Source organism: Suricata suricatta, chromosome 1 (genome assembly GCF_006229205.1).
Source record: "Suricata suricatta isolate VVHF042 chromosome 1, meerkat_22Aug2017_6uvM2_HiC, whole genome shotgun sequence".
In the NCBI taxonomy this organism is placed as follows: domain Eukaryota; kingdom Metazoa; phylum Chordata; class Mammalia; order Carnivora; family Herpestidae; genus Suricata; species Suricata suricatta.
In genome coordinates this window covers 55,722,109-55,749,811 of record NC_043700.1, presented here as the reverse complement: position 1 = coordinate 55,749,811, position 27,703 = coordinate 55,722,109, and the positions used below count along the sequence as shown (strand labels likewise).

At 36.7% G+C, this 27,703-nt stretch overlaps 1 protein-coding gene and 1 long non-coding RNA gene across 6 annotated transcripts in view; one reads left to right on the top strand and one right to left on the bottom strand.

Annotated features, from left to right (window-relative positions):
- Positions 1–27,703, top strand: part of CLCN3 (chloride voltage-gated channel 3) — an 87,308-nt gene that overhangs the window by 16,066 nt on the left and 43,539 nt on the right. The window contains exon 1 of one of the 4 annotated variants that reach the window (XM_029938841.1): positions 21,139–21,359. The exons of the other annotated variants lie outside the window; for them this stretch is intronic. Coding sequence (XP_029794701.1) covers positions 21,281–21,359 — 79 coding nt within the window. The 5' untranslated portion in view covers positions 21,139–21,280. Of the gene's footprint in view, positions 1–21,138; positions 21,360–27,703 lie in introns of those variants that run through there. 4 annotated transcript variants of the gene reach the window in all.
- LOC115291447 lies at positions 16,040–21,042 on the bottom strand. Of its 2 annotated transcripts, XR_003908451.1 has the most exons (3): positions 20,763–21,042; positions 20,111–20,224; positions 16,040–16,312 (listed from the first exon to the last, which is right to left on the bottom strand). It is a non-coding gene; the product is annotated as an uncharacterized LOC115291447 (long non-coding RNA). The 2 variants fall into 2 exon arrangements; XR_003908453.1 differs by lacking the exon at positions 20,111–20,224.

Here is a 27,703-nt window from a genome sequence, read left to right as displayed (position 1 = left end):
AGCTGAAGTCAGACGCTTAACCGACTGAGCCACCCAGGTGCCCTGAAAAAACATATTATTATGATACCCCTTTAGAATAGCATGTTCTGGAAAGAGAGATAATACACGCAATCTCAGCAGTAGGAAAAGGTATTATGTTCTGAGAGTGAAATGTCCTTTGGTAAGATAGTGATATCCTTTCTTTCAGCATAGCTACTGTGGTCCTGTTAACAGTGGTTGGAAGGAGAACGTCCTACAAGAAATGGGATCTATCCTCGGGGGCTATGCCAGATGTTAGAGGGAAGAGCTTATTTCTGTGTCTGATCAGTATCTGCTCATATCAATGGAGGTGGACAAGCAGTTGGTTATTAAATATTCTTTCATGTCTTTTTAGTATATCAAAAAAACAGTTAATCACTGGAAAGTACTGATGTTTCGGCATACATGTTGAATAAAAATCTGTTATGTTCACAGTGGCTTCTAAGTTGTAGACCTGAATTTACATCCTGGCTCTGCAAGTTACCGTCTCTGCAAGTCACTTAGCCTGCCTGTGCCTTTGTTTTTCCCTTTTTAAAGAACAGTAGTACTCACTAAATGATTGTTCTGAGAATTCAGTATGTGTGGAAACTTAGCACATAAATAATGTATGTAGAATAGTTAGCACAGGGGCGCCTGGGTGGCTCAGTCGGTTAAGCGTCCGGCTTCGGCTCAGGTCAGATCTCATGGTTCGTGGGTTCGAGCCCCACGTCGGGCTCTGTGCTGACAGCTAGCTCAGAGCCTGGAGCCTGTTTCGGATTCTGTGTCTCCCTCTCTCTCTGACCCTCCCCTGCTCCAGCTGTCTCTCTCTGTCTCTCAAAAATAAATAAAAAGCAGTAAAAAAAAAAAAAAGAATAGTTAGCACAGTAAATAGCTCATGGCAAGGACTGCGTGTATGGTAGCTATTTGTTTTCTTCTGTGTTCCTTTTCCTTTGGATATATTGTATATTGGACTTAATCTTCTGGCAAATACAAAATATTTTTGGAAAAGATGCCCAGCCTCCACTTTTCATTGAGGCAGTCTAGTGCTTTCTATTCCGTCTTAGGCTGTGTTTAGGCTCTTCAGTTTCTGAATGAAAATTAGTCAAATGTAAATAAATAGCTTTGTTAAACTTCCAAAAGATAATTCTAAAATCATTGTTCTCTAATGTATACCAAACTCTCAGCAAAAAAAATAAATAAAAAGTAAGTGCACACACATGTGCACACATACACACACATTGATGACTTCTGAAACCTTCTATACAGTCCATCTCTCCCAGATACTCTAAAATGACACAATATCATAAGTAATTGTCTACACTAATGGTGCCTCCAGAAGTAACATAGGCCAGCAGACACCTTGATTTTAGACTTCTGACTTTTAGACCTATAAGAGAATACATTTGTATTGTTTTAAACCACAAAGTTTGTGGTAATTTGTTACACAGGCAGTAGGAAACTGATACAGATATGTCATTTAAATAATACGTGTATTATTATGAAAATGTTTCAACCTTATAAACCTCCTACAAAAGATTTCGGAGATCTTCAGGGGTCTACAGAACACATTTGACCACACATTGAGAACTTTCAGATAAGCCAGCTGTAAAATGCACATTGGATAACTGAATACAGTGATTTGTTGTATCATACGCTGTAAGAGTGGAGGGCTTATATTAAAAGGGCAGAATCTAGATATGCAATCTGATGTCTGTTTTTTTAAATTATTATGTATTCATGTACACACAAACTTTGGAGAGAACTACATCAAAATAGTGATTTTTCTCTTGGTGATGGAATTTGAGTGCTTTTAATCTTTCTTCATGTCTTGCAGTGTTTTCCAAATTGTCACTAGCTTGGCTACAGATTTCTAAAACTGAGCTGAAGTTTCCAGGTCTTATAAGGTATACTTGTCAATGTAGGAGGATAGAACATATTTCTTTAATGGTTTGTTAGCTTGGTTTATGACTTTTAAATATTTAGTCATACAGCAAATGAGTCTTCCTTTGTACCCTTGCTCTGGGCCTTGTTAACGTTAGGGTTGGTTTGTCATATCTCTAGGTCTTTGTAGACGTTTCCTTTGCCCATTTACCAGTTATTACTTGTACTTTGCTTCTCACGTTAGAATTACTACCTCTGAAAAGCCTGACGAGACTTCTCAGGTTTGGGCTCGGGCCCCACCTATGTAGTAAATTGTATTGCTTATACTGTTTGCTTTCTTGACTTTCCTTACTTGTCTTTTTCTTTATAGTCTGCTTTCCTCCTAGGTTAAGCTGTATCTTTTTTCAGTAAAATTGTCCTAGTAAATCTTGCTGGCTTGTATGTCGGGGTTTTTTTTCTGTACATAGTTTTGTTTAGAAATGATTATATATGTTTAACATACATACATATATATATATGTAGAGAGGGGCAGAGGAAGAGAGAGTACAGAGCCTGCCGTGTGGCTCTATCCCGTGGCCCTGGGATCATGACCTAAGCCAAAAATCAAGAGTCTGCTGCTCAACCACCTGAGCCACCCAGGCACCCTTACATATTTTAACTCTTGATGAGCAATCTTATTTTCCTTATTTCTAAATTTTGTGAGGAGAGGATATTAGTATATCATGGACAGCCATGTATGCTGTTTATTTTATTCTCCTTTTTTAAAAAAAAATTGTTTATTTTTGAGAGAAAGCATGATGCGGGGTGGTGCAGAGAGAGAAGGGGCAACAGAGGATCTCAAGTGGGCTCTGTGCCGACAGCAGAGAGCCTGATGCAAGTCTCAAACTCATAAACCATGAGATCATGACCTGAGTAGAAGTTGGATGTTCAACCAGCTGAGCCTCGCAGGTGCCCTATTTTATTCTCCCTTGTTGCAACACCTAATATATTGGCATGTACACAGCAGAAGCTCATTAAAAGTTGCTCTTTTGTTTTGTTTTTTAGTATTTATTTTTTGAGAGAGAATGGGGGGAGGGGGAGAGAGAGAAAGGGACAGAGGATTGGAAGTGGATTCTGTACTGTCAGCATGGAGACTGATGTGCGGCTCGAACCCACGAACCATGAGATAATGACCTCAGACAAAATCAGGAGTCGGATGCTTAACTGACAAAGCCACCCAGGTACTCCTGTCATTACTTACGTTTCTCAGTTTTCTTATTTGAAAAATGAATGCAAGGTGTTCTACCCACCTAATTCAGCTCAGTTTTGGGAACAAAAGAATGTAGCAAAAGACATGGCAGAAGTGTTGGTATTATGTATGAGAGTCTTTTGTAGCGATTTTGGCTCGGGTACAAACTTATTTTTACTTTGTCAGCTATCAGATTGCATCATGACATTCAGATAGCTTAGCCTGGGTTCATAAAAATATTAAATGATTAACTTCAGGACTTAGTAATGGATTGCCTTGGAGATGCTAATTCTAGAACTGGGCAGGGAATATACAAATGAACCCAGATCATGTGTAGTACCAGAAGTTAGGAAATGCTCAAAAAACAGAAGGATGCGGGATTATCCAGAGAACACAAGAACTAATCTGAAAGAACCCCAAATGGTCGAAACTGGAGCAGTTCAAGCAACAAAATAAATAATGTACAATTGGGTTATAACCAAAATGTAAAATAAATATAAATGAGCACATACATATGACATAAATGATATAAACTGATATAAATGATAAATAAGTGGAAGAAAAGAGACAAGTCTCCCTTGTAGAAGAATTCCAAATAGGGGCTCCTGGATGGCTCAGTCGGTTGGCATCGGACTCTTGGTCTTACCTCAGGTCATGATCTCACAGTTTTGTGAGTTTAAGCCCTGCATCTGGCTGTGTGCTGGCAGTGCGGAGCCTGCTTGGGGTTCTCTCCCTCCCTCTCTCTCTCTGCCCTTTCCCCACTTGCATGGTCTCTGTCTTTCCAAATAAATGAAAATAAACCAAAAAAAATCAAATAATTTACATAAATATTCTACCCTCATGGAAGAGGAGTTTATTTCCTACCTCCTCCCTTAAGGGTGGGCTAGACCCACTATTTCTCAGGCTTTCCTCATTTTTCATGACCTTGATTAGTTAAGTATCCTGCAAAATATCCCCTCAGTCCAGGTTTGTGTATTGTTTCTATTGTGGCTAGAGTAGAATTATAGGTCTTTGAAAAGAATTGTCACAAAGGTGAAGTGCTCTTCCTATCACATATTAGGGGTATTTAATATCCGTATGACATCACTGGTGATATAAACTTTTATCACTTGGTTACAGTAGTGTTTGCCAAGTGTCTCCACTGCCAAGTTACTATTTTTCACCTCTTTTGCTATTCTATTCTTCAGAAGTAACTCACTCATAGACCATAGTCATAGTCATAGACCAATTTAGGAAGATGTGTTAACTAAATACATTGTGGTGTACTGAATTGAAACCTGGAATAGAAAGAGGACATTAATCGGAAAACTGGTAAAATTTAGATAAGGTCTGGAGTTTACTTAATAGTGATGTACCATTGTCAGTTTCTTAGTTTAGACAAGTATGACATGGAAATATAAGATGTTAACAGTTGAGGAAACTGAGTGGGAGGTGTTTGGGACCTATTTGTACTGTCTTGGCAACTCTTTTGTAAATCTAAAATTAGTCCAAAATTAGGTTCACTTTTTTGGGGCACCTGGGTGGCTCAGTTGGTTAAGCGTCCAGCTTCGGCTCAGGTCATGATCTCATGTTTGTGAGTTCGAGCCCCATGTCGGGCTCTGTGCTGACAGCTCGGAACCTGGAGCCTGCTTCAGATTCTGTATCTCCCTTTCTCTCTGCCTCTCCCTGCTCATGCTATGTCTCTCTCTGTCTCAAAAATAAATAAAACATTAAAAAAATGAAAAAAAAATTAGGTTCACTTTTAAAAATGAATTGGGAAGAGTTAATTTTTAAATAATAAAAGCAAAATGTGATTATTATAGGAAATGTGAATGATACAGATAGAAGGTTGTAAATGAAAATGATTCTTAATCCTATTACCCATAGATAACTGATAAGATTAGTATTTTTTTCTAGACTCAATTCTATGCATATTCCATTCATCAATAATTATTAGGCTCCTTTTCGGCCAGATACCATTTTAAGTGCTTAGGATAGAGCCGTGAACAAGAATGATATGAGACATTCGCATATGGACTTTGTACTCCAAAGAGAGTACCATTAAAATAAATAATAATTGCATAAGAAACAATTACAGTTGTGATATGATAAGTGCTATGGAAAGTGTAGGTGTGAGAACCCATAAGTGAGGAAATCTAAGATATGTCACTTAAGGTCAGAACTGAAAAATGAGAAGTCTGGCAGGTGAAGGGGAAGGGGGGATTTGGGAGTGCTGGGAGCTTGGGTACAGGGAGTATAATAGGCCTAGGGAACTGCTTGTGAGAAAACCTTCAGGGAAGAAGGAGCTTGGAGCTTTAGAATGAATGATGACTGCAGAATGGAGAAGAAGAGGTAGAAAATAGAGGGATGGGCCTGAAGAGGTAGTTAAGCAAGGTTGAAATCATGCAGTTAAAGTTTTGGAACTTTTTCCTGAAGGTGATGTGAAGCCGTTGTAGGGTTTTGAAGCAAAGGAGTAATATGATCTTTGTAATTTTATTTTATTTTTTTTAAGTTTATTTATTTTGAGAAGGAGAGAGGGTGCACAAGCAGGGAGGTGGCAGAGAAAGGGGAGAATCCCAAGCAGGCTCCGTGCAGTCAGTGCAGAGCCCAATGTAGGCATTGGTCTCATGAATCATGAGATCATGACCTAAACTGAAATCAAAAGTAAAGTGTTCAATCAACTGAGTGATCCAGACGCCTGATCTTTGTAATTTTATTTTATTTTATTTATTTTTTAATGTTTGTTTATTTCTGAGAGAGAGAGAGAGCGCGCGCGCACGCACACACAAATGGGGGAGGTGCAGAGAGAGACAGAGATGCAGAATCCAAAGCAGGCTCCAGGCTCTGTGCTGTGACAGCTCAACGCGGGGCTCGAACTCCCAGACCACAAGATCAGAACCTGAGCCAAAGTCGGATGCTTAACCCTGAACCACCCAGGCACCCTTCTTTGTAATGTTAAAAGATCATTCAACTGCTGTGAGCAAATGGATTGGTAGGCATTGAGAGTAGGGAGGTGAATATAGTCATTCAATAGAGGGATGATGGTGTCTGACTGTCATAGTGACAGATGGAGAGACAGATTCAAAGTAGATTTAGAGGTAAAATCAACCAGACATACTGATTGATTGGAGGTGGTTGGGTGTGGGTAAAAGGGAGAAAAGTGTTCCATATTCTTTTTTTTTTTTAATTTTTTTGATGTTTATTTATTTTTGAGACAGGGTATGAACAAGGGAGGGGCAGAAAGACAGGGAGACACAGTCTCTGAAACAGGCTTCAGGCTCTGAGCTAGCTGTCAGCACAGAACCCAATGCAGTGCTTGAATCCATGAACCGCAGGATCATGACCTGAGCCAAAGTCGGACTTTAAACCAACTGAGCCACCCAGGCACCCCAGTTCCATAGTCTATCAAATGAAGCTAGTAATGTGATGTACTGGTGGGAAGTTTTTCAATTAAGCACATTGCCTTATGTTACAAAAGCTTATCTTAGTAATTTTTAACCATTGCGTGATATTTGAATACATGAATGTATCCTAAATTTTTAGAAAAAAATTACTGGGAAGAAGACATTTATTATATCTGTCCATGTGTAGTGAATACAAAGTTTTGAAAATTCATGGTTAAATTGTTGCTAAGGTAAAGAGTCTGAATGCTGCTAAGGTAGAGTTGGTTGCCTTCTGTGAATAAGAATAATGAAATTCTTTGATATCAACTGCATTAATAGTAAAATAATCTAAGAGTCATTTTTTAGTAAATATAGTATCCTTGTATGTGGATTTATAGGCAAAAGAAATTACTGAGTGTAAAGTTATAGTAGAACTCAGAAATCCAAGAAATGTATGCTGCGTTAGGATGATGTGACTTTGCTACAGCATTTCAAAGATTATGTTTGTGCATGTTGTCTTTAGTAGATGAGAAATTGATTTTAGTCTTAGTTGTTTTCTCTGGCATGTACAGGTAACATTGATAACGTTGTTCTAATAGTGAGGCACTTGGCTCTAAATTTGAATTTGGCAACATTTTACAATTAAACCTTTAAAAAGCATGAAATGGTTACATCATGAATCTTCTCAGCAAAGAGTTTAGAAATCCTTAAAATTAAGTTAATAAACTACTACCACTACCATTTAATAGCTGTCTATTGGAAAAAGGTCATAAAAACTTTCAAATGGTCTACTCAGAATTATTTTTAGAAATAAATAATTCTGAGGCACATGTGATGCTTATTCTAAGCAGTGTCATATTCTTAATGAATTTGATACTCTTTACATTCTGTTGCCAACTACCTTGTAAACATTTTCTGCACCTCTGTCTCCAGGCCATTTCAGTTAGAGCAGCCTACTTCACCTATATGTGTGGAGTAAGGGACTTCCCTAGTTTGTGTATTTGTATAAGAGCAAGGTAGTGCATTTAGGGAAAACTAACCCATACTAAGTTTATTAAGTGCTATAATTCAAGATGTTACTAATGAACAAAGAAAAATAACTTGGTATTGTAAAGTGATATTTTGATAAAAATAGCTTAAAATACCAGTGGAAAGCCAGCTGAACACTGACTTATCAGAAAGATCATTGGAAAGATGTGGGCTTAGTTTTGATTATGATACATAGAACTGACGATTTATACCGCAGATTTCCCTTACAATTAGTGTCATTGCTCTGCAAAAAATATATATATATATTTAATAATTTAAGGATATATGTGCATATTTAAAAATATATTTTTAAAAATATGTATATGTTTTAAGTTCACAAAGTTAACCAAAATTATGTCAGTGAATAAGTTTTTTTAAATGTTCATTTATTTTGAAAGAGAGAACACGTACATGCACAGGGGAGGGGCAGAGAGATAGGTAGAGAGAGAATCCCAAGCAGGCTCTGTGCTGTCAGTGGAGAGCCAGACGTGGGGCTCTGCTCATGATCTCTCAAATGGTGAGATCATGGCCTGAGTCAAAATTAAGAGTCGAAAGCTTTGAGCCACCCAGGCTCCCCAAGTCAGTGCATAGTTTTTGTGTGTGTATTCTACCTCTCTCACAATGTCATGAGGTAATAAATTAACATTTCTCCTATGCATGTAGGACATTACCTATGAAGTGTTCTTGGGAGAATTGAGAAAATAGTTGGTTAAATCATGTTTTGTGTTGTGGTTCCAATTAAGAATTCTATTTGTAAAAGCTTTCAGAAGTTACAAGCTAAGCCTGTAAAATCATACATGAAAGTAAATACATATAACCGTGGAGAGTCTATGGATCTGTGTAAACAGTTGCAAAATACTGTCATTTAGAGGAAATTACTTGGAAGAAGCTGTGCATAGAACAATGAAAAGTCAGTGTAGACACTTACAAACTTGTTTTCTGCAACTAATTGAGACTTTAAAATAAGATTAGACTAGAATGACTTAGGGTAGGGAAGGAAAAAACAAAAATCCATGTTAGATCATAATAGAATTAAAGGTAGGATAAATTTCTAACTCAAAGACTTTTGATTTGTGAAATGTAACACATATCAGAACAATGCATAAAGCATTAATTATACAGCTTAATGAGTAATCACAAAGAAGGCACTTTTATAACACAACCAGGTTAAGAAAATAAAGCATTACTGTACTTCAGAAGCCTCCTGTGGGTACCTTCCCAGTCACAACCCTTTTCTTTTCTTTAGGGATGAATACCATTTTCTCTTTGTCTAGTCACCTTCTTTTTTGCTTTACTCTGTGGCTTGATAATTTAAGTATGCATCCTTAATATGACAATTTAGCATGGCCTGTTTTAGAAAATGACAGATTATTAAATAAATGGAATCATACAGTACGTATTTCTTGCTTGTGTTTGTGCAACGTGGTTTTCAGGATTCTTTTATATCATAGGCAGTACATGTTTGTTGCAGTGTTGCTCTAGACCACCTTATTCTTTTTTATGGATATACTAGTTTACCTGTTTATCTTACTATTTGTGGGTCTTCGAATTATCAGCAGTTTTTGGTGGGCATAAGCAGTACTATATTGTATATTTTGCATTCATCCTGGTGAATATGTGCATAAATTTCATTTGGAGTGAACCTGTTGGGGCATAGGTTATGCTCTTAATAGTGGTGTTCCAATTTACACTCGAATTAACTATGTATGGAAGCTTCCTTTGCTCTGCATTCCTCAGCCTCTTGATATTGGTCACACTTTTAACTCTGTCCATCTGTTGGCTATGTAGTGGATTCTGATTGTGTGTGTGTCTTTTTAAGTTTATTTATTTTGAGTGACAGTGCATGTGAGCAGAGGAGGGGCAGAGAGAAGGGGGGAGAGAGAATCCCAAGCCGGCTCCTTGCCATCAGTGCAGAACCCAATACAGGGCTCAAACCCATAAACTGCGAGATCATGACCTAAGCTGAAATCAGGAATTGGATGCTCAACCAACTGAGCCACCCAAGTGCCCCTCTGATTGTGGTTTTGTAAGGACGCAGGTCTGAAACTGACTCCATGAGACAATAGAAGGGCACACGTTGCCTAAGGCAAGAGGGACCACCCTTGAAACGCCCAGTCAGGAAAGGCCAGCTAACACCTTTAACATTTCTAAGGGCAGGCCTAAAGATGGAGGCTAAGACTAGTCACACCCCACGTAAGGGTCCTGGGCCCACTCTGTGATTTCTAAATGTTGTGATTGGGTCCCACCAAAAGTAACAAATACTCTAGGCAATGTGAATGGTTAAACCTGCTGTCAATAATATTGTATAACAATAATTGGATCACTGTACCTATGTCACAATTTCATGTAACTCCCCCTTCCCAAACTCATAAAAGCCCTGCCCCCCCCCTTTGTTCGGGGCTCTCAGCATGGATCCACTACGCCGGTAAAGTCTGTGAGCCCGAGCTTAGGCTCGGCCAGCCTAAACTCGTAATAAAGCCCGTTGCTTTTGCATGCGTGACTCGGTCTCCCTGGCGGTCTCTGGTTTTTTGCGGCAATATTGGAAACTTGGGTATAACAGTTTTAATTTGCACTTCCTTGATTACCAAGGTGGTTGAGCAATTTTTCATGCTAATTGGCTATTAAAAAGTTTTTTAAAGACTTATTTAAGTCATTTGCCTGCTTTTCAATTGATGTACCTGAGAGATTTGTAAAAGTTCTTTATTTTCTATATACAAGCTTTTTGATGGTCATATTGTTATAAATATCTTCTGTGGGTCCTGTTTCATTTTCTGTTATAGTCTATTTGGGCTGCTATAACAAAAGTACTATAGACCGGGTGGCTTAAACAACAGACATGGTTTTCAGTTTTATTGCTCACAACTTTGGAGGCTGGGAAGTCCAAGAGCAAGGACAGACAGACTCGGTGTCTGGTGAAGAGGGGCTGCTTCTGGTTCACAGTCTGCCACTTTTTGTTGTGTCCTTGAGGGAACTCTCTGGTGTCTCTTTGTGAGGACACTAATTCCATTCTGAATACCCTCATGACCTAATCACCTCCCAAAGGTCCTACCTCCAAATAACGTCACACTGGGGATTAACCATCAACATATAAGTTTTGGTGGGATACATTCAGTCCGTAGTATTATGATGAACAAATTAAAAGCAAATGTTCTTCCTGTAATGTCCTTTGTGTTCATCTTTTGCTTTATAGCTAACGCTTTTTGTGTCTTAAGAAAAATTTCCCTCCCCTGAGGTTCTCAGTGTATTTTCTTATATCGTTTTGTAAGAGCTTTATAATCACCTGAGTGGTGTGTGTGTGTGTCAGTGTGTGTGTGCGCGCACGCCCGAGTCCAGCTCCTGCAGGCCCAGGGTTCCCCTGAAGGATGATAGTGTAGGTGAGAGAGAGTGAGAGAGCCTTGAGTTTCATCCTGGTCACCAGACAGGCACCGCTGCCCATCTGGCAAGTGACTCTACCATCCTGGCAGGCATCTCTGCCCTGTCTGGTTCTCAAGCTTTATTTATGGCAAAAGGTACAAGGACCAAGAGCAGTAAATGATTTCTCATAGATAAGTTTTACAATTTTCCAGGACATGGGTTCTGCAGAAGTTAAAATTCTAGTAGTAATGATTGTCATAGAAAACTTAGCTACAGGCACTCATGTTGTCATAGGTATTTTTACAAAACCTCAGGTCTAGCCTTAAGGAAGCGACCTTTAACCAAGAGGCAAACAGCATTATTTAGTAAAGGTCAGTTTTTTATGAGTAAGGGTCATTAGGCTGTTTATAACTCTAAGAGAAAGTTCCCAGAAAAACATGGTCTCAGGAGACATAATGCCTGCTCTCACAGTCCCAAAGATGATCGGTACATTTTATTGCAGTAGTGAATTTGACAAAGGCGTTCAGGCCCAGAAGGTTGTCAGTTATCAGTTAATTGTTTAGGAGAAAATCATATGTTGCATTAAGGTGTATCTAGCTTACTCATCTTTTCCCTGACCAGGTGCAATCATGCCTCAGGGACAGGGCAGGGGGACAGGCTGCTCCTGACACTAATCAGCAAAGCACTCTGAGGTTTGGTGTCCAAGCAGAAATGAAAAGATTCAAGACGGTAGATTTTGTGAGCTATCTGGGGGCAAGAGACCATACAAACTTGCTGTACCCTCACCAGGAATTTTCACTCTAATGGTAAGTTCAAATAGCTCCCAACGTGTGTGTGTGTGTGTGTGTGTGTGTGTGTGTGTGTGTGTGTGAGAGTGAGTGAGTGAGTGAATGGATTGGGGTTCATTTAATTTTTTTTTCCCATATAAACAACCAGTTGTCCTAATGCCAATTATTAAGAAAATCATTTTTAAAAAGTTACTTTAATGTTTTATTTATTTTTGAGAGAGAGAGAGAGAGAGAGAGAGAGAGAGAGCGAGAGAGAGAGAGAAAGAGATAGCATGAACCAGGGAGGATCAGAGAGAGAGGGAGACTCAGAATCTGAAGACAGACAGACTCTGGGCTCTGAGCCGGCAGCACAGAGCCTGACGCAGGGCTTGAACCCATGAACCATGAGATCATGACCTGAGCTGAAGTCAGACACTTAACTGACTGAGCCACCCAGGTGTCCCAGAAAATCATTTTTTTATCCAGTGTTTCTGTAGGGCCATGCCTGAGACTATATCAAGGTTCTTATATATGAGGATCTATTTCTCAACTCTTTATTCTATGTGATTGGGGTTTTTTGTTTTAGCTTTATGCCAGAAACATTCTGTTTATAATGTTACTCTGATTAAAATGGTCTAGGATCTGGTAAAACATATCTTCTCACTTTAAGATTGTTTTCATTATTCTTGGGCTTTTTTATTTTCATGTAAATTTGGCATAGTTTGTCATTTAAAAAAAAAAAAAAGCCTGTTGGGTTTGTAACAGTGCAAGAGCTGCTATCTCCAAAGTTTCCTAACAGACCACGTTTGGCCACTCACTGCTGACATAATTCCAAGACAGAGAGACCAGTCATGGTGAAACAAGAAAGGAGTTTATTTCAGTGAGGCAACACTGAGAAACCAATGGACTACTGTTTCAAAGACTGTGTCCAAAGTGCTGAAAATACTTTTAGGTTTATATAAGAAAAATGTGGGGACAAAGGTTGGTGGATGTAAGCAGGTGGGCAGTAAAGGTCAGATCAGTCGTTGCCTTCATGTCAATTATGAGGGGTCTTGTTTGTGTCAGGGCAGTTGTTATTGCTTGAAGGGTAGTTTGAGTTCCCATCACAGGATGGTTTGCCCTTTGGGTCTTTTGTCTGACTTGAAAGGTAAGCTGGAAAGAAGAACTTGCTAGAAAGTATGGACTAAAGTAAAAATGGAGGTAAATCCTCTTTTAGGTTTTTGATTAGCATTTAATTGAATCTTTAGATCAGTTTAAATCTAATTCATGAACATGGTATACTTCTCTCTATACTTGAGTCTTTTTAAATGTTTTCCAATAAAGTTTTAGTCATACCTAATGATTTTTGTCTTCTTTATTTCTTTATTTGTCTTTTACACTCAGTTTTGGATTTTCTTTTTTAATGTTACTGCTATTTAATGCTGTTTTTATTTTAATATTCTGTTTGCTGGGGACACCTGGGTGACTTGGTCGGTTGAGTGTCCAACTTCGGCTTAAGTTATGATCTATGATCTCACATTTGAGTTTGAACCCCCCACCTCCCCACACACAAATTGGGCTCACTGCTGTCAGTGCAGAGCCTGCTTTGGATCCTCTGTCTCTTTTTCTGCCCCTCCCCTGCTCGTGCTCTCTTAAATATAAACATTTAAAAAATATATTCTGTCTGTTGGTGTATTTTGCAATTTAGTTTTTTGAATATTGATTTTTAAAAATTATCAATCTTGCTTAACTCTAATTATAATGATTTATTTGTCATGGCTTTTTTTTTTTTCTTTTTTGAGAGAGAGAAAGAGAAAGAGAGAGAAAGAGAGAATGAGTCAGGGAGGGGAAGAGAGAGAGAGAATCCCAAGCAGGCTCCTTGCTCGACATGCGGCCTGATCTCACAAACTGTGAGCTATCATGACCTGAGCTAAAATCAAGAGTCAGATGCTTAGCTGGCTAAACCATCCAGGAACCCCTGTGATGTCTTTTAAGATTACAGTCATATCATTGGCATATAATGACCATTTTGTTTCTTTATCTTTATAGTGTTCCCCTTTCCTTTCCCCTTGCTCAACTGCACTGGCTAGGACCTCTTGTCTCTAGTAAACTGTTGTATGAAATGATTGCCAGTGTCTTTTGTCTTGTTCTGATCCTGAAGTTTCACCATTAAGTATTCTCCTCCAAATTTAAGTATGATGCTAATCTGGATTTTTGTGTTATCTTTCATCAGATTAAACAGGTTAACATCTATTTGTAGTTGACTTACGAGTATACAATTTAAAATCATGAATCGTTGTTGAATTTGTCATTCTCCTTCCAGTTTTTGAGATGATCATTTGATTTTTATCTCCTTTTTTTCTATTAATGAAGAGTTGATTTTCAGATGCTTTAACCAATCTGCATTTCCTATATGAACTCAGTTTGCTCATTGACATATTAGTTTATTAGTTTAGTGTTTTGGGTTTTTCTTTCATGGATAAATTGCTGGATTTCGTTTGCTTTTGTTTAGGATTTTTGCATCTGTTCTTAACAGATTGCTGGTAGCTTTCCTTTGTCATACTGTTCTCATTTTGGTATTAATATTCTATTTCCTTTATTAAGTGAGTTGTAGATGATGCTCCCTTCTTCCAGTCTCTGTGGAGTGGTTTATGAAAGGCTGGCATTATTATTTCTTCCTAACTTTTGGTAGAATTTGCCAAAGAAACTCTAGGCTTAGACTTTTCTTTATAGGAATGTTTTAAATTATGTTACAAATTCCTTAATAGTTATAGCACTATTTTGATTTTCTGTTTCTTTCTAGATGAGTTTGATAAATTGTAATTTTTCAAAATGTACCTTCTTTTAAAAAAAAATTATTGGCATAAAGTCATTGGATTGCCTGTGGTTTCCATAGTCTTGTCTTCTTTTTTCTTCCTATTAATGATTATTTGTTCTCACTGGGAGAGTTCTCCTTCTCCTCCTTTCCCCTGCCATACCCCCTTTCCTATTTCACCTTATAATTATTGTCACTGCAGATTCATCAATCATTAGTGTTTGCAATGAACTAGCTCTGCCTTTGTTGTTGTTGTTGTTTTTTTTTCCCTATTTTTGTTTTTCTGCTTCATTAATTTCTGGTCATATTTTGTTCTACTTTCTTTTGTTTATTTGCTGTATTTTTTTCCCTAGCTTCTTGAAATAAGGTTAGCTTCTTAATTTTAAGCTTCTGTTCAGGTGGATACATTTAAAGCTGTAAAGGTCTCTCCCAGTACAGCTTTTATCTCCATGTCATGTGCCTTCATTATCATTATCACAAATTAGAAATCATTTCTAAGTTCCATAGTGATACCTATTCTGACTTACAGGTTATTTAGAAATATAATTCATGATTTCCAAACATATGAGGAATTTCTGGGTGTCTCAAATTGACTTAGAACACTGTTGTCAAAGAATATACATCATATCCTATCAGTGTATTGAAATATTTTGAGACTTGCATTGTGGCCCAGGAAAAATCTGTTTTTGTCCATGTTTCACCTATGGTATGTATGTAACATGAAGCTTTTGGTAAATGTTTTTCTCTATGTGTTCATCAGGTAAAGTTTGATCCTCGACTTTTGAAATCTCTAGTTTCCTACTGATCTTTCTCCTTGTTTATTTCTATCAGGTATTTTATATTGATACATTAAAAGTTTTCACTGTATTTGTAGGCTAATCTACTACCACTTGTCATTCTGTAAATCTTTGCTTTATATACTTTGATTCCATGTTATTAAGTTACATTTTCCTGATAAACTGAACCACCTTACTTTGAAATGACTCTCTTTATTTCCAATTATATTATTTTCTTTAAAATATCTTTTTTTTTTTTTTAGTGTCTTTTGATATCAGTATAGCTCCCTGAATTTCTCTGGATTAGGGATCACATGCTCTGTTTTTAAAATCCTTTTTCTTTCAGCTTTTCTGCATTGGTATGTTTTAGCTTATACTCTCATAATTACATACTTAGCTTTTTAAAATCCAATTAGATACTGTTTATCTCTTTTTAATGTTTATTTTGAGAGAGAGAGAGAGCACAAATTGGGGAGGGGCAGGGAGAGAGGATCCCAAGCAGGCCCTCCATTGTAAGGTGCAGAGCTCAACTAGGGGGCTCTAACCAGGAACCATGGTACCTTGACCTGGTTTGAAATCGAGTCAGATGCTTAACTTACTGAGGCACCATGTGCCCCAGATAGTGCTTATGATTTAACTGGAGCATTTCAGCATGTTTACACTTAATGTAATATTGTTATATTTGCATTTCAGTATTCTAAAACGTAAAACTCTTAAAATAGTCTTTTACTCAGTCTTTGTACCTGTTTGTGTACATGCAAGATACTTGGCACATTTTTTGAAAAGGAGTTGCTTAGGCATTAGAAGTATTGGCTGTTTTTGACTCTGAATTTGAAAAAGTGATCACTGTATGGTGTTTTCATATTTTTAATCTTATGATACATTAATTGAGTAATCAGACAGCCATGTTGAGAACTGAAACATTTTATGTTTGTGAGGTTGAATGTTGGAAAACCATTCTGTGTTTTTTCCATTTATTTTCTGGCTCATCATTTCTGAAGAATTTCCAGGTCCTTTTTCTTTTGCGCTGCAGTAACTTTGCAGCTGTCAGTATAGCTTGAATTGATTTCTTTTTTCTTTCTTGAGAGCTTTTGCTCTTTCTTTTTCTTCCTCTGATGTTTTTGCTGAGGGAGAAAAATTGGCAGTAAGAGTTAAAGTTTAATGCCATATAGTGTGTCATATGTAAATGTAAAGCAGCTGTACTTAATGGATGTAAACTAAAGTTAATCTGACACTTCTGATAGTAATAATTTAGTTTGAGTCAAGGATGTAATTTTTTGTTAACTTTTATCTCATGTAAGTGATTTATAAGCATTTCATTAAATATAGTATCTTTTAGAAAATTTAGAACATATGCAAAGGTACAGGGAAGAGATTATATACTTTATGTTCTCAAGACTTAAATAATTATCAATTCAAGGCTAATTTTGTTTTATCTTTACTGCTTTCTATAATTTTGAAATAAATTGGAAACCTAATATTATTTTAAATAAATTTACTGATAGAGTCTCACCCTGATCAAACACCTTTGAATTCTCTTCCCACCCAGGTTTCAATGTTGATCTTATGTGTATGTTTTTGTACTGCTCTGTTTGGGCAATAATCCTGTCAAGTTGGCTTAGCCAGAATCCTGTACCTCAACACCCTGGCCTTCCTCACTGTCTTCCAGGTGATATCCTGTCACCCAGTGCTGCCTTCAGTCTTGTTAGGTCTACTTAGTCAGAATCCGTCTTACCCTATCCATTGAAAACCCCCCACCCTTCTCCTTGGTTATGAATTCCCGCCATTTCTTATTGTATTGAGAATTGAGCCACATTCTGTATTGAGATCTCTTTTCCCCTTTTGCAGTAGTCTTAAATAAAATCTGTTTTTATGTGTTTTAACTATTACACAGTTATATATTTCATTATGTATCTCTAAAAGATAAGAATTCTTTTTTAGGCTATTATTGAGGAGGTTTTGAGGGGTCCAGAGCTGATGGCCAAGAAAGAATACTTGAGATGTCTTAGGTGCAAAAAGGTTCTTAAAGCACAAGGACAGGACTCTTGGGGAAGAAGAGCAGCACTGGGGTTGTGAGGAATGACTGATTATATATCTGGGAGTTGGGCCATTGTTAAAGACCCAAAGTCCCCGAAGGACTTTCATATGCTAAAGAAGACTCACAAGGTACTGGAGGCTTTGCTATTGTGGGACTGAAGTTATTTTTCCTTCTAGCAAAGCATTAACATAAGGACAGTAGGGAGTTCCTGAAGGAATGTTTTACTCTGCCTATCTCAAGTATTTGTCAATGGGCTACAAGTTATAAATAATTTATTTTATCTACATTTTCTTCTTTCCTTTGTTCCCACATCACTGTGGAGAGGAGGGTGATGTTAGGGCTCTGGGAAACTGAATCTATAGGTTTCCGGAGATTGCCTTTTTTCCTTGTAAATCATTAAAACCACTGCAAACTGATGGGGAGTCCTGCTTGACTGTGATCTCTGTCATTTAAACCAATTTGTTTTTCCTTTTCTTTTGTTCTTGGGCAGCCAGGAGTGGCTGAGGAATGTCACACATATCCCACAAGGGTGGGAGGGTTGGGGGAAGGTGGTTAGCTTGTGCTTTGTCCTCAGCTTGTCTTAGGCTCCCTCATCATTATCACATCTCAAATATAATTGCTTAAAATCACATATCTTTCTTATTTCTTATTTCTTTAATTGTTTCATAAAAATTGTATTTTTAAATTTATGTATCTTTTAATACTTGTTTTTTTATTTTTTAAATTTAATTCCACTTTTCAGAAAATGTTTATTTATTTATTTTGAGGGGGTACAAGCAGGGGAGGGCCACATGGAGAGGAGGAGAGAGGATCCCAAACAGACTCTACAGAGCCCTACACGGGGCTCAGTCTCATGAGCTATAGACCATGACCTGAGCCAAAATCAAGAGTCAGATGCTCAACTAACTGAGCCACCCAGGTGCCCCTGTTTTTTTTTTTTTTTTTTTGTTATTGTTGTTGCTTAATATTAGAGAGGGAGAGAGAAGTGTGCAAGGAGGAAGAGGGGCAGGGGCAGAGGGAGAGAAATTTAAGCAGGTTCCACACTCAATGTGGAGCTAGCTACAAGGGTTCGATTTCAGAACCCTGGGATCATGACCTGAGCCAAAATCAAGAGTTAGCTGTTCGACCAATTGAGTTCCCCAGGCGTCCCTTGTTTAAATTCCATAGGTCTCCCCACTCCCCTTTTTTTTTTTGTCTTCTTATATATTTGTTGAAGAAATAAGGTCATTTTTCATTTTTTTTGTAAGTACTTCTAATGTTGTAGATTTCTTGGATCATGTATGTTAGAAGAGACTTAAAGATTGAACATTATATATAGTACTATAGTCATATGTATGTAGTTACATATGTATAGTTAGAATACTATAGTCATCTATTCTGCCTCTCTGATTTACACATCTCAGAGAGGTTGTGGTTTACCTAGAATCCCACATCAAGGTTAGGGTTAGAATTGAGGGTACATTTGAGAGTAGAAGCATCATCCCCATCTGAATTTTTAAGTTCTGTTTTGTGCTACCATTTTAGTGTGTTTATTCTTCAGAGGTTCCGTCTGAAACATCATCCCCCTATGGGACTCTCCCTAACTGTGCCTATGAATTCTTAAATTTGTCATCTTTTCTCTTTCCACTTGAGCTCCATGCTGACTGTAATTCAGTTTATTAATCTGACAATAACCTAATCTGTGTCAAAGTCCTCTTTGGCCACACCTTCCCATCTACTTTGTCCTTTTCTAAAGTACAGTTGAAAAGCACTTTAGTCGGAGTAGTAATTCTTTTAAGCAAAAGTGGCAGCCATGGATCTCTTAAGTATGAGATTTGATTACTTCTGAAAAAAATTTTCAAATTTCAAATTTATTATTACAAAACTGGTATAATTATTAAAAATTTCAGAAATGAGTAATATATTTGTATAAAAAGTATAACTGTAGAACTATATATAGTAAAAACCAAATGTACCACTATCCTCCCCACTTCTACCTCTTTCCTTCCTCAGTGATAACAATTACCAAGAGTTTGGTGTGTCTCATTCTAGACTTAATGCTATACACGTACAATTCCTCATTCTAGACTTCACTCTATACAAATACAATTGTATATTATACATACTTATATACAAAAGTTTTGTTCTTTAAAAACAATTCAGATTGTATTTATGCTACAAAATTTTTCCTTATGCAACATGGTCAGTATATTTTATAGGGAAGGTATTCTTCCTCTAGTTATTGCTAGCTAGTTATAATTTTAATTTTTCCTTTAAGGCAAAGTTGTAAATCAGGAAAAACAAGTTAAGGGAGTGCCTACAAATACCAGGAAAACTTACCGATACATTTTCATTTTATCTGAAAGGTGTAGGACAATACTATCACAAAAACTAAGTTATTCATAAATGCTATATAGTATATATATATTTTAAAGTCTTACAATAGTAGAATATGCATACCAAAGGACCACAGAGGAAGAAATTTACATTTGCTTAATTTAGTTGCTTAATTTAGTTAATTAAGTTAGCTCTTTGTCAAAGCTTTCCTTGTTTAAAAAAAAATCAGAAAATTTGAAAAGTATAGAAAACAAAACAACAAAAAAAACCCCCACAGTCATAACATAGATGTTAATAGCCCAAATCAGAATTAGATATATACTCCTATGATAGTCTTTATTCTAGACTATATTCCTTTCCTAGAATCCTTTTTCTTAAATCTCAGGTTAGCTTTTATAAGAAGGGCTAGCTTTCTGAGGTTCAGACTTCTTTAAATATAAAACTTTATTTAACCTAATTTTTAAAGATCCCGAAAAGCTTAGTCCCTTCTCTTTAGTGCCTTGAGTCCTTTCTTTTCTTCTCTTAACCCATTTCTCATATAAATGTCTTGACTTGAACTTTTACAAACCTCTTAGTCCTGTGGAATTGCTTCTAATTGATAGCACATTTTTCGTTAGTGGCACTGCAGCAAACATAGCTACTTCAGGAGAATATCTTAGTCTAGAGGAATCACCTCAGGTAGCTGTAAAAATGTGAACTCCTTAAACGAGCATCAATTTTTTTTTTTTTTTTTTTTGGAATGACAGTTTGAAACAAAGAGTTACTTTACTTCTGAATTCCATAAAAATTTTTAGGAAAGAAACAATGGAATACACTTTGGAGACACATTTTACTAAAAGCCTTTTTTTTTTTTGAAGCACAAATTTTTGTGAGGTAGGAAAAGTAGGAAAAAAATAAGAGAGAAAAATCTCCTACCTAGTATATCTTTTTGCATAGTTTCTACAAATAATAGCTAAGTTATTTAGTATGTTTTCTTCTCAAAAGCTAGACCGTCTTATTGGCTAGTTCCTTGAAGGAAGGAAACAAGAGGCTGCTGGAGGGGATTAGTGAGATAAAATACTCTTCAGCCGTTTTCAGTTGCTAAATTTTTTAATCCACAATAGAAGTCTGTAGTACAGTTTAGATAATTAAGAATAGACTTTTAAAACCAAGTTTTTTTGAAGCCTTTGGTATGTATATAATAATTAGTACATTTATATTATAAAGTCATGCAATCTTACTAGTATGTTTCTCCCATTTTTCTACATTAGAATTGAAAAGAGGCATTGTCTACATCCAGTATTTGCCTTTCACATCTGTATATTAAATACTTGGTTTCCCTTATATTTATTTTAAAAAGAAAATGAAATACTGTTTCTGTTGTTTTACTATAGTTGCCACTGATGTTCCAGAAGCTGCATGGTGAGAGCTTTAAAATTCTCAAACCAGTTTTGTCTGCTACACTTGGAGCTTAGTCATCATCATACGTAGCAGGACCTGATTAAGAAGGCTGTTCCGCCTCTAAGCCTTGCTAGATTGTAGCCACTAGCAACCAGGCTGCAATAATTTCCCTTTGATGACATCATCCACTGTGGAAGAGCCCAGTTGCTTCAGCGAGTCGAACTACATACAGTTCTAACCCTCATCAAATATGGCATCTCCCTCGCCTACTGGTGCAGGGGTGGAAAAAATGCCAGTGTTTTCTTAAGCTAGCGAGCTTTCCTTTTCCTTTTTCTTCTTCTTTATAAAAATTCTAATCATGGATGCTTCTTCCGATCCCTATTTGCCTTATGACGGGGGAGGAGACTGTATTCCCTTGAGGGAATTACATAAAAGAGGTAACACCATCCCCTTGCTGTGAATCCTCTGTTGGTATGTTTTGCATGTGGCTGGGTGGTTGTATAGTTGAAACAGGTTTTGGATTGTCCTTTATATATTGTAGTATGTTGTTTACTTGCCCTGGAATGTTAGTAACGAGCAAATGCAGCCTTCTGAATGGCTCTAGTCGTCCCTGATTGTTTTCTCTGTGCAGATTAGTACTGCTTCAGATCACATCGGACTCGGACTCCGACTCCATCTTCTGTGTGAAAATCCTCTTTCTATTTGACTGTGAAAATGAATTAATCCGCTTTTACAGCTAACTAGAGTCAGGTTAGCACAAAAAGTAATGTTTTTCTTCTTCTGGAAAACTTATGTGTTTCCTTTAATTTACACAGAGAAATCAAGTGTGTCTGTGCACCTGTATGTTTCGGCAGCTGCCAGTTACCATGTAGATTTTTGCCACCACAAAGTAAATTTATAGTAAAAGTGCTGCCACATTTTAGAACACCTTAAGATGGCAATAAAGATGAACAAATTTTTATATTAATATTTTTCATTTAATATATATTTCAGCTGATTAACATTAACTGTGTTGTCTCCTATGAGTCTTTCATAAAAATTGATATGATAAAAACATTTGGGGTATTGTTATACATCAGAAAAGATAATAATCACTAGTTTATAGAAACCGGAAAAACACCCAGCATCCATGTCAGTCTTTTGGCAGGCATTGCCTGGGTCTTCGTAAAACTGATTACATGTTACTAAAGCTGTTCTTTTAAATTTTTCTTAAACTATTCTAAAATTAGACTGGTTGGTAGTGGTTGTTCTAGAAAAGAATAAACCTTAAGAAAAATCTCTTACCTAGATGATTTCATTTATGAGCCACATTAAATTGAATTACTGCATGATATTATAAACTCATTGTATGGGTTAACCTATACTTTTATTTATGCAGCAAATAAGGAAGTGATTATTTTCCTGAGCATATTTTGCCTGCTTTAGTTAAAATGTTGTTTGTATTCTGATATCACCTTTTTTTGGTAATAAGTTACATTATGATTTGAAAATGTTGTGAGATTCAGCAATTATTTATTGGTTGCATTGTGTTGGCTAGGTACTATTTTAGGCTCTGAACAGTTGTAACATTGAATATCTTGTAGTATTCTGTTGTTGGTAAAAGCTAACTTTTCAGATTGTGAGAAAAACTATATGATCATGTTAACTTTCACTTACAAAGTTGCTTTCAATAAATGTTTGGGGAAATACCTAAAAGCATAAAAAAGAAAATAAAAATTTCTCATAATCTTACCACCCAGGGTTCTTTTTTTCCCCCAATTTTTAATGTGTTCATAAACTCTCCTTTCTCCTATGTTTTCATCATCCTTCTTCTGGTAAGGATTTCTTTAAACAGGAAGCAATGTAAATGAATGGTGACTGTTCAGATGTCACAGTATTTGCTAATCAGTAATTAAACTGTAAAGCAAGACAAACTGTTTTCTCTGAGCTATTACAACATCTGTTTCGTGATAATGATAAACCAGAAAAACTGGGCTTGGGAAATTTAAATTCCCAGTGTTAAGCTTGACAGTCTTTGACTGAACTTACGATGGACTTCATCTCTGTATGAGATATGCAAATAATAAGAAATAAGCCAAAGCTTATGTGAGAGTAAGGCATGGTTATCGATGTGGTTATTGCTAAAAACATAAGCTTTTTGTTGCTCTTATATTTTCATATATAGTTTTTTAGGAATCATGCTTAAGGTCTAAATCAGGCAAACTCTTGGCAGCCCAGATAGCTTCCTTATCCCTTGACGAGTCTTGCTCTAATAAGCCAGTGTTGTTTGAAAGTAACATTGTCTTTCTAGTATAGTTCAGTCAGTTATTAGGCTCACTTGACTATACTCTGGTATCCTGACATTTATGGATAAGAGGTTATTTGTTTTCCTATAATTTATGATCTGTTGTAGCCATGGGTCAACACAAAGGAACAGGAGATGTAGAAACAGGCAGATAGCATAAATCAAGAAAACGGAATCAGCTTTCCTGTGAGGACAAAATTACAATAACTAGAAATATCTCTTTAGGCTGATAAGAATGAATAGGCAGATAATCAAAATATAGCATTGTAAAGGATATTAATAAAGGAAGCATGAATCTGTAACCGAATCTCTGAGTGCTAGAGTTAGGTATTATCTTTGTGAAGTAAATAAAATTAAATTCTACTTTTCAAGGTGAGATGGTAAATGATGAAGCTTCCTTCTTAAGTTGGTAATATAGAGACTGGAAATGTAAGTAGATTAAACATGGAATTAGCATATTATTGATAGATTAGAAATTAAGATGGCACTATAGAAATGGCCATCTTTAAGATATATTTCCTATACAGAAACTATCAACTTTTTTTCATGTCTCTTCTATTTTTATCAGGAAAAGATAAAAAAAAACTTAGTTCATTTAGATTGTTTTAATACTTTGAACTTTTTCTTTTTAAAAAATATTTCTTTTTGAGAGGGGAGGCGTAACACAGGGAGGGACAGAGGGAGACAGAGAGAAAGAGAAAGAGAATCTGAAGCAGACCCCAGGCTCCTGTCTGTCAGCGCCGAGCCCAACATGAGGCTCAAACTCAGGATCTGTGAGATCATGACCTATGCTGGTGGGATGGCTAACTGAGTCACCCAGGTGCCCCAACACTTTGACTTTTTCTGAATTTGATCATGAAGTCTGAGTAGTTTGGTGAGTTGAATTCTTCTCTGAAATCTACCAGGCTTTTCTTCTGGATTTGATCTTTTTGGCCTCGAGCCTCCTTTTACACTATGAGGGATCTTTAAAATTATTTGAATATTAATTGTTTCATTCAAGTATTTGTTGAGTTCTTGTGTATATAAAGCACTACTAAGTGCAGTGGAGAACGATGGTTGTAGTAGTAGTAATATTAATAATAGCTAGTAGTATAGCATTTACTGTTTGTCAAAAACTTTTGTACGTATGTGTGTCAGTTTATTCATGTGTAACATTTAATTCTCATCACAGACTTGTCACTTAGGTACTGTTATAATCCCCATCTTCCTGTTGACAAAACTGAGGTAAAGAAATAATGAGAAGTCAGGATTCAATCCAGATGATATGGTTCATACTCTGAAATATGGGGAAATACTGCTGCTCCCTATGTGTATCCCTGTAACACTTGGCATCTGGAGTCTGGCGGGGTCATAAGAAAACTCCCAAGTTTAAAAACAAAGAAACCCCAAGGATATTAATACATTTCTAGTGAATGATATAAAGTGCATGGTTTGTGGGACTTCAGAGGAGGAAGAGATCAGTCTCCTTTTGACAAGTGCTATCAAAGTAGGCCAAGTTTTCAAGTACACATGAGAATTCAATACGACATTTCTAGTAGAGGGGATAGAATGAATAAATGCCCTGATGGGTGTAAATGCCTAGTATGTGGTTCCCTGATAAGTTTTGTTTTATCAGTGGGGCAGTATAGCTGGGCAGAAGAGTGCCAGATACCAGGAGAGCTTGAATGCCAGACTAATAATAATCTTAAAGTTCAAGAAGTGGGGCCTTGCTATTAAAATAAAAATTTGGGGTCTTACTGAGTTTCTGCCTGAAATTATTTCTTGATATTCATTAGTTCAGAAATATATTGGAGTAAAGCTTTTTTGTTACTGTTATAATATATATGTTACTGTTATAATATATGAGTTTGAATCATTTTTATTTCCTCCAAAAAGTATCATTAGTTAGCATTTTTTGCACATTATTTGGAATTACAGGTGTTAGATGATATTTTTACTGCCACGGGGACATTCTTCTGTAGGCTTTTCGTAAAATGATTTTAGGATCCAGATCCTTAGTGTACTTCCATTACTTCTTTGAGCCAACTAGAAAATTAAATTTCTTCTTAGAAATTAATTCATCTAATAAGTGTCTGTAAATTAAAAGAACAAATATTCTTTATTTGATGTCAGAAACTCTTTGTATTCTAAAACAATAGTGTAAAAAAAACAAAGCCTATCTTTTTTTTTCCGTTTAAAGTTTATTTATTTATTTATTTTGAGAGAGCATGTGTGCAGGGAGTGGGGGAGGGGTAGAGAGGGAGGGAGGAAGGGAGAGGATGGAGAGAGAGAGAGAGAGAGAGAATATGCCAAGCACTTTCCATGGCTCGAACTCCTGAACTCCCCAAACCAGGAGATCATGACCTAAGCCAAAATCAAGAATCAGACGCTTAACCAACTGAGCCATCCAGGTGCCCCAAAACAAAGCCTATCTTTAAATTTATTTTGCTTACAGTATCTGAATTTAAAACCTTCAATAAAATCTAGTTCATATTACTATCTTTAGCTCTATTTTCTAAAAATAACTGACACTTTAATATCTCATGGCTTGTCAGTAAGTCAGAAATGCTTTGTGTGTCAAGATTTCAAAATGTGAGCAGATCTCCTGCCACATAGATTAGGTTTATAACTTTGGCTGTTTTCCTGGGATTTAGGTCTCTGCTTTGTGCCTACACAAAGCCACAGGAGACTGTTAAAATTTTTTTGTTTTCAAATAAACCTGTTTAATTTGTAAATTTTTGTAGTCCATTACAGCTTTAGTTAAATAAAAAAGATATAGTTTCTGTCTGTTTACTCTTCTTGCCATTTAAGAAAGCAAATTCTTTTTATTTATGTAATGTACAAATTATCTTACATTCATAGATAATAAATGAACATGGAATTTGTTTCTAGTTATACATTTGTCTTAATATCCACTTTGTCATCTCTGCCTAAGGATGTGACTTTTTATTTTGGGATGGCAATAGAACAGAGAAGGAAACAGTGAATTGGGCAGTGGACCCAGCACTGCTACTGACTGTATATCTCTGGTCACATTCTTTAGAATTTGGTTTTAATTTCCAAGTCTTGGCAGTTTAAATAGATCACAATTAAATATGACTATGAATGGCAGAACAAATATTAAGAGCATACACTTTATTCATTTATCTAGCAGACATTTAATTGACCACCTACTAAGAACTTGGTACTATGCTTGCCATTACCTTAAAAAATTTTTTTTAATGTTTTATTTATTTTTTGAGAAAGAGAGAGAGAGAGTGCAAGCAGGGGAGGGAAAGAGAGAGAGGAAGAAACAGAATCTGAAGCAGGCTCCAGCTGTCAGCACAGAGCCTGACGTGGGGCTCAAACCCACGAACCATGAGATCATGACCTGAGCCGAAGTGGGATGCTCAACCGACTGAGCCACCCAGGCGCCCCTGCCATTACCTTTTTAATCTTTCATTTGGGAGTCTGCTAACATTCTGGAACTTCCACTATCAACTTACATTTACTTTCTCCTCCCTCATCAGGATGACCACTTCTTATCAGTAAGGTCACAGAGGGAAGGGAAAAAAAAAAGCACAATGAGAACTTCCTGTTCTTAATATACAGAAGAAACTGGATAGTTAGAATATGTAGAATTTTGGATTTCTGCTTGCCTTCTTTGATAATTAAGAAAAAGTATATGTTTTGTTTGTGTGTATGATAGGACAGTCGTCTGCATTATGACTGTAAGTGTAGGAATCACAGCTCCCACATCTTTTGAGACTGACTCTAGAAATAATAGTCTTAGCAAATAAATATATGCCTACTTTTATATCCAAACTATTATTTGGCTATTCCCCTTGGAGAAGAGACTTAGGTGCTGACCATGTGTGTCTATGAAATTTCCTAATAAGCTCAGTTTCAGGTGTAATTTTTATTAATGTCTTTTAGTTCAGTGTTAGTCAGATTGCACATTTTAATATGTGGTCATGAAATCACCTGGATTGTGACCAGTATTAAGAAAAAATAGGGGCACCTGGGTGGTTCAGTTGATTAAGTGTCTGACTTTGGCTCAGGTCATGATCTCACAGTTCGTGGGTTTGAGCCCCACATCGGGCTCTTTGCTGACAGCTCAGAGCCTGGAGCCTGCTTCAGATTCTGTGTCTCCCTCTCTCTCTCTCTGCCCCTCCCCTGATCACACTGTCTCTCTCTGTCTCTCAAAAATAAATAAATATTAAAGAAGAAAATAAAAAAGAAAAGAAAAAATTGAAAGTAAAGTATGATTGTTATTTGTTTGCCACCAAGTAAGTATGCTAAACTTTAGTTTTACTGGGGAACACTTCTCACTATGTCAGTGAGAAATGTTTCTTGCTGTGGACTACAGTCAAAAATGTTTGAAGACCAATTTCTAAGTACACACCCGGAGAGGCAGTTAGCTAGCTCCCCCTGGGGTAAAGGTAGGCCTTCGTAAGATCTTAAATAAATCTGGAGCAGCCCCACGCTGAGAATGGGATGTGAGACCCCTGCTGAAGCATAGGGACATGAGTGCTGGGT